The sequence below is a fragment of the Pelobates fuscus genome, chromosome 5 (genome assembly GCF_036172605.1).
Source record: "Pelobates fuscus isolate aPelFus1 chromosome 5, aPelFus1.pri, whole genome shotgun sequence".
In the NCBI taxonomy this organism is placed as follows: Eukaryota; Metazoa; Chordata; class Amphibia; order Anura; family Pelobatidae; genus Pelobates; species Pelobates fuscus.
The window spans coordinates 286,610,247-286,624,610 of NC_086321.1; the positions used below are offsets into that span (position 1 = coordinate 286,610,247).

Here is a 14,364-nt window from a genome sequence, read left to right on the forward strand (position 1 = left end):
GAATTGAGCATCTGGAATGTAGGGGCATGATCAATACACCAAAACTGCTTCATTAAGCTAATGTTGTTTTGGTGACTATAGTGTCCCTTTAATATATATATATTATATAATATATGATGGCCAAAAGAGCATAATTAACTCAGCCTTTCTTACTCTACCTATGATACTCACTTGAAATACCACAACTTTACCATCATCAGCTTGCAGATAGAAAGTCCAAGTTGAGGAAATGAAACTTTGAGCTGAACTGACAATGTCATTGCAGAATCCTGAGATCAAATCAAACATAGAGAAAGAGGAGGGGAGTCGGAGATCCAGCATCTGTATAGTACAGAAAAATCACAGTGTTTACTAAGCAATTAAGAAACACACATACATATATAAGAAAACAAACCAAACCACATAGTCAACATTTGCATGTTTAATGGCCTTTTTATTCTACCCTACTACACTTATATTCAAATAAAACTAAAATATAACACATCCAATGGCATAACACATTGATTGTTCACTCGTTAGTGACTCTTTACTTAGTGACTCTTATTGAGCCTATGAAATAGACAAGTCTGTACATGTGTTGAGGTACATCAATAAACCGTACCTATGTCAAAATATTAAGAATAGCTGACACATATTAAATTAGCACAAATGTTAAATACTGTATTTCAATAAATAAGATGTGTTAGATAGTACAAGATACAAACTCAGTCATGGGATGTAGCAAAGGGAAGAGCCTCAAGGAAAGGCTAGTAAAAGTTAGGCTTAATTGCTTCTCATGTATTTCTTACACTATAATGTTAAAATAGGTAACGCCTTCAGTACCAAAGGTGCTGTTTGCTGCCCTGACATTAAAATGCTTCTTGCGTGTCCTTGGGTGATAGCCAAAGGGATGTTAGTACTTATTATGTGAAAAACGTTCTACGCACTCATACAGAAGGCATATATTTTGTGACTGTGTGTCTGTATGTATGAGACACACTAGGTGAAAGGCTACTTGAATGTGTGATGGTACTAGAGTATGTTGATACATGTCTACAAACAATATAATGTTTTGCTAACTATTTAGGTGAGCCCCACTCATTTTGTGGGCAGTTCAATTATAATATTTACTTATTATAAAGGGGTGAGTTGGACAGTCAAAATGTGAAGCACTTTTTGATCATAGTTTCTTCAGTAGTGGCACCGAAGCTTCAGAAAAGAAAATGTCCATCCCATGTTACGGTTGCCTCCTGTTAATACCTGTTTTACCGTCCCATAAATCTGATCTTCAGTTGATGGCTTTTACATCTTGTCCCCAGGGCTACAGGACAAAGCAATGAAAATTATAATGATGATAGGCGACAGGTTTTCAGTCTCCTGACAAAATATATACCTTCTACATGGGTATATAGAACCAGGGGATGGATGTCCCCTTTATCTAAACTTGAAGTGAGCAAGTTTTTCCCAAAACATTGGTCACATAATAAGCACTAACATCCCTTCCGCTATCATCCAAGGATACGCAAAGAACATTTCAATGTCAGGGCAGCAAACCTATGGTACCGAAGGTGTTACATATTTTAAACCTCTGTACACCACATTACCTACGTAATAGCGGTGAACTGTTTGTGACAAATATTCTGCATTGTAAAACAATATTTTTGCCTTTTTAAGACTTGTACTGCGAGTCACTTACATTATATATCACTTGATCTGTAACCTATGAGAGACACAGCTGCCATTCCTCGATACATCCCACAGAGAGCTGCCCAGCGCCCTTAGTGCTAGGCAGCCACAATCCCTAGGGAAATACATAGAGTCTGCTCATTCTCTGCGAGAAAGCATATCTCTGGGGCCTCATCATGTTCACTGTCTTTCCTTTCCTGTACAGAGAAAAGGAGCAGATACACAGCATGTTTCTCAACTTAAGGACTCCCTTTACAAGAAGTCCATTAACATGAGTGGAGAATCATGAGCAAATTTGTTAGAAGTTTGTATGTGTGTCTGTATGGTATCATAATGGTATGATTGGGATCATTGTCTTGTTGGAAGGTCCAATGATGCCTAAGCTTCAGAGTCCTCACATATGACATGACATTATTTCCTAGAATTTCCGGATACTTCAATGAATCCATCTTGCCTTCCACACGCTGCAGGTTTCCAGTGCCATAGGATGCAAGCCAGCACCATAGCATTACTGAATCACCATGCTTACCTGTAGGCAGAGTGTTATTTTCAGGATATCCTTTATTCTTCTTCCTACAGACAAACCGCTGATTCATTGGGATGAAAAGTTCCACTTTTACTTCATCACTCCACAGAACAAAATTCCAAAACTTTTGGGGCTTTATATATATATATATATATATATATATATATATATATATATATATATATATATATAATTTTGATCATACTGGAGCCGACTTTTGGGTCAGTAGTGGTGTACATCTTGGAGCTCTTGCATGGAAACCTTCTGCGTTTGAATAATTTTAAAGACTGGAGAAGTCATTATAAGTTGCATTTTCAGCTGAATTTGGGGAAACCACTTGAAGCATTAACTGTGTTGAGCTATTTCAATTTCTTTTGCTTGATTTGTTCATTGCAAACAGCTGAAAGTCTGTACATTTTGACAATACAGCTGTTTTTTAATGGGGGTTGAATCATTTTAATTACAACTGTATATATAATTTTTATTACAACCATATATATATAACATTTAGCATTTAGACCCATGCCATGAATGTTGGAAGTCTTTGATTATATACACTGCTCAAAATAATAAAGGGAACACAAAAATAACACATCCTAGCTCTGAATGAATTAAATATTCTTCTGAAATACTTTGTTCTTTACATAGTTGAATGTGCTGACAACAAAATCACACAAAAATAAAAAAATGGAAATCAAATGTTTCAACCCATGGAGGTCTGGATTTGGAGTCACACTCAAAATTAAAGTGGAAAAACACACTACAGGCTGATCCAACTTTGATGTAATGTCCCTAAAACAAGTCAAAATGAGGTTCAGTAGTGTGTGTGGCTTCCACGTGCCTGTATGACCTCCCTACAATGCCTGTGCATGCTCCTGATGAGGTGGTGGGTAGTATCCTGAGGGATCTCCTCCCAGACCTGGACTAAAGCATCTGCCAACTCCTGGACAGTCTGTGGTGCAACGTGACGTTGGTGGATGGAGCGAGACATGATGTCCCAGATGTGCTCAATTGGATTCAGGTCTGGGGAACCTTCGACCTTCGTCTTGCAGGAACTGCTGACACACTCCAGCCACATGAGGTCTAGCATTGTCCAGGGCCAACCGCACCAGCATATGGTCTCACAAGGGGTCTGAGGATCTCGGTACCTAATGGCAGTCAGGCTACCTCTGGCGAGCACATGGAGGGCTGTGCGGCCCCCCCAAAGAAATTCCACCTCACACCATTACTGACCCACTGCCAAACCGGTCATGCTGGAGGATGTTGCAGGCAGCAGAACGTTTTCCACGGCGTCTCCAGACTCTGTCACATGTGCTCAGTTTGAACCTGCTTTCATCTGTGAAGAGCACAAGGCACCAGTGGCTAATTTGCCAATCTTGGTGTTCTTTGGCAAATGCCAAACGTCCTGCACCTTGTGGACGTCGTGCCCTGATACCATCCTCATGGAGTCTGTTTCTGACCGTTTGAGCAGACACATGCACATTTGTGGCCTGCTGGAGGTCATTTTGCAGGGCTCTGGCAGTGCTCCTCATGTTCCTCTGCACAAAAGCGGAGGTAGCGGTCCTGCTGCTGGGTTGTTGCCCTCCTACGGCCTCCTCCACATCTCCTGATGTACTGGCCTGTCTCCTGGTAGCGCCTCCATGCTCTGGATACTACGCTGACAGACACAGCAAACCTTCCTGCCACAGCTCGCATTGATGTGCCATCCTGGATGAGCTGCACTACCTGAGTCACTTGTGTGGGTTGTAGACTCCGTCTCATGCTACCACAAGAGTAAAAGCACCGCCAGCATTCAAAAGTGACCAAAACATCAGCCAGGAAGCACAGGAACTGAGAAGTGGTCTGTGGTCACCACCTGCAGAACCACTCCTTTATTGGGGGTGTCTTGCTAATTGCCTATAATTTCCACCTGTTGTCTATCCCATTTGCTCAACAGCATGTGAAATTGATTGTCACTCAGTGTTGCTTCCTAAGTGGACAGTTTGATTTCACAGAAGTGTGATTGACTTGGAGTTACATTGTGTTGTTTAAGTGTTCCCTTTATTTTTTTGAGCAGTGTATATACTTAAAGGGACACTATAGTCACCTGAACAACTTCAACTTAATGAGGTTGTTCAGGTGAGAACTATAGCTCCCTGCAGCCTTTCTCATGTAAACACTGTATTTTCTCCAGTTGCAGTCACTCAGAGTGAACCAGAGGGACTTTGGAGTTGATGTAGGCATAATATGCCTCCATCCACTCAGATCTGCTGTCAGCAGATCACAGGGCAGCATTGTGCACAGCATCCTGTGATTCAGTATCTCCTTCCTCTGCATGCAAACACTGAACTTTCCTCATAGAGATTTATTGATTAAATTCATTTCTATGAGGAGATGCTGATTGGCCAGGGATGTGTTTAAATCATGCTGGCTCTGCCCCTGATCTGCCTCTTTGTCAGTCTCAGCCAATCTTATGGGGAAGCACTTGATTGGATCAGGCTACCACATGTCAGCAGACTGCTTGTTTTTCTGAGTCTAACAGCATGCAGATTTACAGCTTCAGGCTTGAATACAGTAAGATTTTTACTATATTTATGGAGGCATGAGGGGCCCAGGAGGGCTAGATGGTGGTGTTAACACTATATGGTCAGGAATACATGTTTGTGTTTCTGACCCTATAGTGATCCTTTAATACAATGTTAAACAAAAATCTGCACACCAGTCAAGCCATAAGACTTGCTTTTCCCACAGAAATCACAAATGTGCAGTGATGTTACTACTGCAAAGGATTCTGGGTGGGCATATGCAAATCTGTTTAACAGAGAATCACATTTTTGCATAATTCCATTTTAAACATGGAGTCTGTGTTTGATGTATACAACAGCTTTAAAACACAACTTGGGAAAAGATGCAAAGCCAGTAAACCACTCATTGACAGCTGCTTCATTGTTAATGCAAATCTTTAGCATGATGTTGGTTACTGATTTGCTATTGGTAAAATCATATATAAAATCAAAGACTTCCAACATTAATGGCATGGGTCCAAATGTAATTTGGTCACGGAGATTCTACATCATGATACATTTTACAACTCCTGAGCAAGTAGGTAAACAGATGGGTTTTCAAATATCTCATGCCATGAATGTTGAAAGTCTTTGATTTTATATATGTGCCTAAATGTTATAGAGATCTTTGAAAACCCAACTGTTTACCTATTTGCTCAGGAGTTGTAAAATGTATCTTGATGTAGATTCTCCATGATCAAATATTTCAGAATATACCCTTTTCACTCAGGTAGAGATTCAAGTAAGGGGAGGGCATAACTCATGAAAAAAGTGTCAGACTAAAATGCCAAAGGCATTTTTAAGCTCTTCAAATGCTTTTATAGTTTGAGGGGTCCATTTATGCGTATTAGCTCCATTCGTCATCAACTGGAGCAAGCAGAGGGGACAGGCCCTTTATGACCTTCTATAGTTACTTGAGAATCAAATCAACTTGTGACCTAAATGCAAGGGCCATTGCAGAATAGCCATTTTTCAAAATTATTTGGATAACAGAACCTAAAATCACATAGCCCATTTGTACTTGGGTCTGGCAGAATAGACATTTCTCCAGCTTACAAAATAATAATTGTCTAAAAATGTTTGTAATACCAAAGTTATATGCATATGATTGGTCTGCAAGTTAAAAGAATGCACCAAAATGTCATCCAAGTACACTAGCACAAAACTATGCATGTGGTCGCTGAGTATATCATTGATAAGTTCTTGGACGACGGCTGAGGCATTGCATAAACAAAAGAGCATTACCATATATCCATTATGCCCACTTGTGGTTGAAAAGGTTGTCTTCCCTTCACCACTGGGTTTAAACCATGCCAATTTGTAAGCACCCCTGAGGACCAATTTGGTAAAGACCCTAGAACCCTTTAGTGCCCAGGAGAATCTCTATGGCACAATCATGTAGGTGATATGGTGGCAATTAGTCAGTCTCTTTCTAGTCAAATACATTCCATAAAATCTGTATATCGCTCAGGTACCTCAATGGAAAGAGGAGCTTCAGTGGGTACATTTATGACAAGAAGACAACTGACAGAGGCAAGGCAACTCTCTTGACAAGACTCACTCCAGGATTATCTGTCTCTCCACTCAATCTATCTTGGTATTGTGTTTTCACAGCTATGCATATCCTAGCACACTAGTGGTTATAGTGTTTAATTAATACTCTGCAAGTTAATTAAACACTCCAAACACCTAAATCACATTATCTTGCGTGAAATGCATTATGTGTGAAAAGGGTGCAATCTTTTTTAATTTTACAAAAAGTGCAGATTTCAATACAAATTGGCACTTTTATACATTACCTTTGAACACTCTGCATGGTTGTCAATCAGACAAAAAGTCCTGTTACTTACTAGTTGTTTATCTAAGTGAAGTTAAACTCAAGAAGCAGGCAAAAACCCAGAGCACCTGCCTAGCAAAATCCTTTCGATTAGCTGCATTGGAAAGTCTGTGATTGGACAACCACAGAAAGTGTGGGCTGGGGGAAAAGGGGAGTGCTTGCAAAACAGCTGAACTGTTTTAGATATACCCCCATAAAACATACATAATTAAATGCATGCATGTTTTCTTATGTTCTAAATAGCAATATGTTGTTTTTTTTTGTATTTGGACAGTGAAGTGTTCCTTTAGTTCAAAATTCAACTTTAACTGTAACTAAGTTGAATAACTTTACAAAATTAGCTAATGTTGCTTATATTTTGCAGTTTGGTTTTATTCACCACAATTTGGTGTTTTGCAGACATGTTCAGTGTTGTTAAATTCCTGAAATAATAAATGCCATATTAGAATATGGAAATTATTCTCAGAACATGTATACAGTTTACAGAAGAAATCAGAATGCGACAGTTTTCTGGCTAACAGGAAAACTGCTTATTTTGTCTAGGAATTAATTAGCATTTTATACAAGCCGATAATAATAAGGGAATTTTTGTTCATAATTAGTTCTGCATGAGAAGAAAAGATGCTTTAAAGAATTAATTCATACTGCAGCAGTTAGCATTGTGTGAACAAATATAATCAATCCTCTCTCGTTTTTAGGTCTATTTAATGTGAATGTTTTTCCAGCTGATGTACAGAATGTATACAAACTGTCTAAATACAGTAAATAACAAAATTCTGATGAAAACATTTTGGGTCTTCTGAAATTCAGATGATGATAATAATTGCATTTCCTACATGTAAAATATTACTATTTTAAAAAAGTAATATTTATTTAGGTGCAAGTAGCAATACATCTGCATCAAGACATAAAATATACAAAAGACAAAATGTATAGCCGACCTGCGTTTTTATCCAGAGAACAGAAAGATCACCTAAAAAATAATGTAAAAATGAATAAGCAACAAGGAAAAGTAGGGGTGAGGTATGTAAGGAAAGGGGATTCTTCCATTGCCCATACTTTCTGTAAAAGGGGTGTTTTATTTTTCCCTTGGGTTGTTTTGTCCATAAGATAGTTGTCTCTAATTTTTGACTCACACATTCAATTGCGGGTGTTTTGTCTCCTAACCAATATTGGGCCAGGGCTCTTCCCATAGGTCTTCTCACTGCCTGCCCTCCAGTGTCTCTCCCAGGTACCCTTCCCATAGGTCTATATATTTTAGCTTTAGACCTTTTTGAGGTGTTTCAGTTAAGCATAGTTTTTCAGGGGGATTTTAACTGCCCTTTTCATTTATCCTCGTGATGCAATATCCCACATTTGGAGGTATTTGAAGAAGCCCCCTGGATTATGTCTGGTTCGGTTCTGAAATTCTAAGAATGTGATGAATATGACCAAGTTATTGTCTATATACAAGATACCTATTCTCTGAATGCCTGCTTATTCTATGCCTTTAAAGCCTATGGGCTTCATACCGGCTAGGAATGCTACTCTTCTCAGGAATGGGGTCATGGAAGAAGGGAGTCGCAGGTAAGTATTTGACTGAAAATGTATCCCAGATACAGATAGAGTTCAGAATTGAAAGGCAGTTTGTGCGTAAAAATGCCCTACTATTTTGTGGACCAAGTTAAATAAACTGTGGGAGATCAGCCCCCTTAAATAGGGCTTCCAAATCAGTCCATCTTCTCTGCTCTGGTGATGAGTGCCATGTCACAATCTGAACTAATTGTGCCAAAGGGTACTATAGGAATAGTTTACGAAGACCTAAGCCTCCATCTTATTGGATCAGTATAAAACACTGAGCGATGCTGTGTAATTTATTCTGCCAAACAAATTTATCAATAGTAAATTGATTGGAGATTGGCTAAATCTCTTTTGCTAACTGGTACCTGAAGAGATTGAAGCAAAATTCAGGGGTGGATATTAATTTTTACTATCTATGTGCCCTATCCATGAAATTGGTTTATTTCTCCAATTATCCAAGTCCCTAATTAAGGATTTAATAAGTGGGGTATAATTCTTCTCGTATAACTTGGAAGGGTCTGAGGTGATGTTTATCCCTAAATATTTAAAGGAGACGGTAGCAAAGTGTATGACCACTCAATGAGTGCTGTGTTCGCAACCCAGACGTGTGTTGGCATTACCTGTTATTTATTTAAGTTTATCTTGTACTCGAACAGATCTCCGAATTTATCACAGACTAAGTTCAGTTGAAGCAAGGAGGGGGCTGGATCCATCAGAGTCAGCAACAGGTTGACTGCGTATGATGCTACTGTGAAGGCAAGACCTACTATGTTTACTCCAGATAATTACATGTTATGTGAAGTAGTGGTCCTAATGTCAGAGTGAATAGCAGGGGTACCAGGCGGCATCCCTGCCTGGTATAATTTTCTATCTTGAATGGTGGGGTTTAGATCCTGTAATTAAGGTATAGGCTAGTAGGTTGGTGTACAGTGCTCTAACAGCATCTATATATTTAGTGGAAGAGTTCAGATGATGAAGGCGCTCAAACAGATAGAGCCACTCTATTCTGTTGAACACCTTCTCCGCATCCATAAAGAGCACCAGAGTAGGCGTCCTAGACTTCACCAGATGCCACAATAGGTCTATATTTCTTTGTATATTCTTGTATAATTGTCTCCCCAAAATGAATCCCATGTGGTTCGTGTGCCTTTCCGCCAAAATTTTAGCAAAAACTTTTAGATCAGAATTAATTAAGGAAATTGTTTAGGGGATTGGGAGCCCCGTGCTCATTAAGCTATTAAAGAGGGTCTTCAGCTGTGGTACTAGATTCTCCGTAAATGTTTTGTAGATGTTCCCATTGAATCTGACCGTCCCAGGGGTTTTATTCACTTTCACTTTCGTTATGGCTTGTTGTATCTCTTCTTGAGTTATGAGAGATTGTAAACTCTCACTGTTGTGGTTGTAGGAACTATGTAATTGTTTGATATTTTATCTTTTCGTGTCACCTTGGTAAGGGGTATGGCTGCATAGGGTAGGGAAAACATTGGTAAGTACCTTGTTAATATTATCTGGCGAGGTTACAACATTTCTATTCCCATTCTAAATGGCTGAGATTGGCTTAATACCTTGTCTAAGTCTAACAGCTCTCACTAGCATAGTGTCCATTTTATTAGATTTATTTTTTAAAGGCATTTGGTTCATAAAACGGAACAGGAATGATTTATATCCCACGGATTTAACAGGTAACCTATGATTCTTTTTTCACATAGCGATGGTGAATGGACCAGGCTAACTAATGATTAACTGGGCCCTTGGTGGTCGCCCAAGGTCACCTTATGACTAATGTTGTTCTGGCTCCAGAAGAGTGCCCTGGAAGAAACTGTCCATTGCTGTACTGTCTGCTTCAATATGTCCCTTAACTGTTTCAGTGTATGAACTACAGAGCACACCCACATCCTATTTAAAACAAAATACTGCAATACCCAAAAGGAGTTCTCATGTAAATCATGCATACTTGAATTGATCTGGATATAAATAAAGGCAATTTGGTATTGATAATAAATTTTAAAGATAAGGAATAACTTTGTGTATCAAAGGTCAAATATTTTCCTAATATCTGAGATCCTAAAATTACATCCTCTTTGGGATAAACAGAAAATGTACCACGTCCCCACTAACCAGATACAAATTAATTGATTACCTAGAACCCACAGTATTTTCAAAATAAGCTTTTATGACGTTAGCTGTTAGGCATCTTTTACCTTTTAAATACATAAATAGTTGGTTAACTTGCATTTGCAGACTTGAGAAATTGGTCATATTTAACTTACAGCACGGACCCATATTGCACAGTAATAGCTGTAGTATCAGCTGTACATTCCAAAAGGCTGAACATACCAACACATCAAGGCTTATTACAATAAACTGTGTGATACTGGCCCATTGTTTAGTGGATGTCAAAGTCTGCATTCTGATTTGTCTCTCAAGCTGATGGATTGAGGTCTGCAGCTTCCTGTTGTGAATAGCCAACAGAAAATGTTGTCCTAATATTGACTGTGTACTTACACTAGCTATTTTTGTCTAATGGTCAATGACAGCTCTGCCACTAACTCAGATCGTGCAGAGCATAACCTAGTAAAATCGCATGGAAAGACTGTCCTCCAGAACATGCTTTAATAACAGCTATACTGCATATAACTTTTAATCATATTAAAAAACATCAAAAATGTATAGCAGTAATAACTGGCATGTAAAAACATAAACAATAGGTGGATGTTTTGAGAAAATATTCACATTGTACAATGTCTGAATCTGTAATAAAATTCATGAAAACATCTCCAAATAACCTTCATTAGCGACAGATACTTTATTTATGAACATAACAATAGTAGTCATTGTCATGTCTGAGTTTTTTAGGTTTTTGATTTAATATTTTTGTGGGTGATACATTACAATGCAAAAAAATATCATATATGTAAAAGAAAATGGAAAAAAACAAAAACAAAAGATGAATATATGAATGAATTATAAAACATGAGCTCTAACTACAAGCAGGGTAAGATCCTGATTAATATAATTTAACATGAACTAAAGAGGCTACTAAATGGGCAGAAATGCTACAGTGCTTTAAAAAACAAACAAAAAAAAACATATGCCCTTGGCTGTTAAGAATAGGCTCTGTGTAGCTTAAATGCCCCTGGCCAAGGGGAGACATGATTATGTGATTGATAAAATATGAAAATGCATCTAATCAGATGGGTGAGTACATTTTGGAAAAAGGTGTTGGAGCGACTCAAAATCATATGTTGCTTTCCCTAGATGTGCAGCCCTTAAGTGATGTTTATCTTTCACAAGACTGACAGCGTAGAATGACATCTCTATGGGCAAACTTGGTGCGAACAGGAATTGGAGATATGAGAAACTCCATCAACCGACAGAGTAAGATTGTGGTGTGTAGGGATTGCATGCATACAGTTTCCCCTAGGGAAGTCAGAACTTGCCAAAGATCCAATAAGTCTTCACCTGAAGGCTAGAAGCAGGTAGTGACTGATTGCACCTCCACCTTTACTAATGCCAAATCAGACACAAACAGCTTTTGAATATCTGTAAATAAATTGTGAATGTCCTTTTTGGTGGTATCTTCTGACCAAACTGTAGGAACTGCTGCATGACTGTTGCAAAATGATGTTGCTAAGTGTCTGATTTTTGCAATCTGTGGTCCATCTCAGGACAAGCAGAACAGTTATCATTAGAGAAGTCATGTACTCCAGGCAACCAACCCCCCGTTGTTGTATATCACTGCATCAAGAGGTTTGGGATGGTAGGCCTTAGGGGAGCAGAGAGGCTTTATATAATAAAATATTAAAGGTGACTAGGTGTTTCGAGGATAATCTGTAGGTTCTGCGATTAAATTCAAAAGCAGCATAAAATGGAGTGTGCACATAACTGATGCTAAGCTCCTCCCACAAAAGATAAACGGTTTATGAAAAATACTATGACAGATCCCAACTCGATCTAAAGATATACATGAAACAAAGTAAGGATGACATTGTTTTAACAGATAGATGAGCAATTAACTATGGAAGATCTTGCTCAATTACCCATATTCTAGCTTCTTTACTCACGCAAGACAATGTAAATGCAGAGTGTAGTGGTGGTGGGGATATCCACACTCTTTTCCTCTCGGCTTTTCACCTCACTATGGGCCTACTTTCATAAAATTGTTAAGTGTAAGTATACTACTCCATGGAGACATTGTGCCCACATGCAGACATTCTCTTTACATTCTGTTGGCAATTTTATGCAACTGTAATATCAAATACCAGCATGCTCCTTATTTATACCCATAAGCAGAATATTTGACTAGTTTTGACAATATCTGTCACACATACTGTATATAACAAATAGTTATACATTTACTTTGCACTTATCACTAAAAAGTAATTTAGAAGCCAACTGTCTGTTCTATTCTATATTGATGTGCTAGCTGTGCCTCCCATTTTTAAATAAATGATATATGGATAACTTTATTAAAAATACAAACATGACGTGTGCTTTATTGCACCACTTAATTCAGAGATTTTACCATACAGCCATGTGTTCCAAACAACACATTATTTTCACTCCATTAATTTAAACTGTCGGTCAAGCTTCAATTCATATTCGTATGCAATTCTTTATTTGTCTAATGTGTAATATTGCATTAGAGAGGGAGGGTGTATTTGTGAGTGTACATACTTTTTCTTTCTGGTTTTCCACTTCAGGGAGCTGTTTTCTGCAGCCAGTGATGCATCCATATTGCTCATCTGCCTTGACGTATGCTTCAACACAGGCTATTAAAAACAAAATACAGGATATGGATGATTAATAAGAAGATGTTCCTTATTTTACATTTTGTGAACTAATCTTCTCCTCCATACAGCAGGTTATAGCTTTCAAGCCTTTCACAATTGTTTCACCAATAGTAGATGTTTTATATGCAACTCAGCTTAGTCCAAGACTTGCCTTGAGCAGCAGGCATGAGAGGGGCATCATAGCCGCTGATGAAATCAAAAATTCCCTTTACCAGCCAACACACTCTCATGCTGGAGTGGAGGAGGAGGGCAGAAGCTTTTTATTTGCATTTCCAAGTGTATTGCTCCTGGAAGAGTTGACATGGAGTACCATAGCAACGTTCTGCTGGAAGAAGCAATACAAGCAGTCTGCACCTGCCAAAGGTTCAGGTCAAATGATATAGCCACTGGACCACCTGGGATTAATATACCCTCCTCTCTGTCCCAACCAGGACTAAGGTAACTTTTTTTTTTTTTTTAACCTCCCTCATATACTCTTCTTAATATCTACGCCCCCAACATACAACAGCCCATATCACTCCTCAACACACACTACAGCCTCTTTATTCCCCCAACACACACACACACACACAAACAACAGCCCTTACACCCCCGAAAGACACACAGCAGTCCCTATTCTTGACTCAATACATGCACACAGCCGCCTAATTATCTCCCTAAGCACACACAACAGACTCTTTCTCCCTATCACACCCAAACACAAACAACTGTCCCTATCACACACTACATCTCCTACCCCCACACACAAACACTAATCATTATGTCCCTCGCACACAAACATTACAGCCCTTATCCCTCCCCACACATATACTACAGCCCAAATTCCCACAAACTACAGCTCCAATTTCACCTGAAACACACACTACAGTCTCAATCCCCCTACAAATCCCCCAAACACACACTAAACCTAAACACACCCTACAGCCCCAATTCCCACAAATACACCATACAGCCCCAAACCCCCTGCAAACACACTCTACAGCACCTATTCCCCACAACGCACACACACACTACAATCCCTATCCACATATAGCTCTTATTGCCTTATTTACATGCACACACACATCTAGGAATTCTCTAACCTCAAACCTAACTACCCTCCCTCCCCCCAACACAAAACCCTACAAGCAGCCCCCCCCACACACAAAACCCCCAAATCAGCACCCCCAGAAATAAGTAACATCACAAGTAGTCTGCCCGCACACACTCAATAACATTACCAGCCACCCACACAAATAACCTGACAGACATAAAACCCTACAACCAGCCTCCACCAACACAACACCAGAAGCAGTGTATACCCTTGATACATTTTATTAATGGTAAATGTGACAAACTCCCCTTTACAAGTGAGTTTGCCCCGAGCTGAACCGATCTGATTTATGGTTGGATGAATCCTACCGGGTCTGGAGGTGGTACTCCCCTACCAGCTCCCCATGG

At 39.1% G+C, this 14,364-nt stretch overlaps 1 protein-coding gene across 1 annotated transcript in view; it reads right to left on the bottom strand.

Annotated features, from left to right (window-relative positions):
• Positions 1-14,364, bottom strand: part of TMEM59L (transmembrane protein 59 like) — a 78,492-nt gene that overhangs the window by 13,171 nt on the left and 50,957 nt on the right. Inside the window, exons 3-4 of the mRNA XM_063455405.1 lie at positions 12,809-12,903; positions 172-321 (exon numbers count right to left, since the gene is read on the bottom strand). Coding sequence (XP_063311475.1) covers positions 172-321; positions 12,809-12,903 — 245 coding nt within the window. The remainder of the gene's footprint in view (positions 1-171; positions 322-12,808; positions 12,904-14,364) is intronic.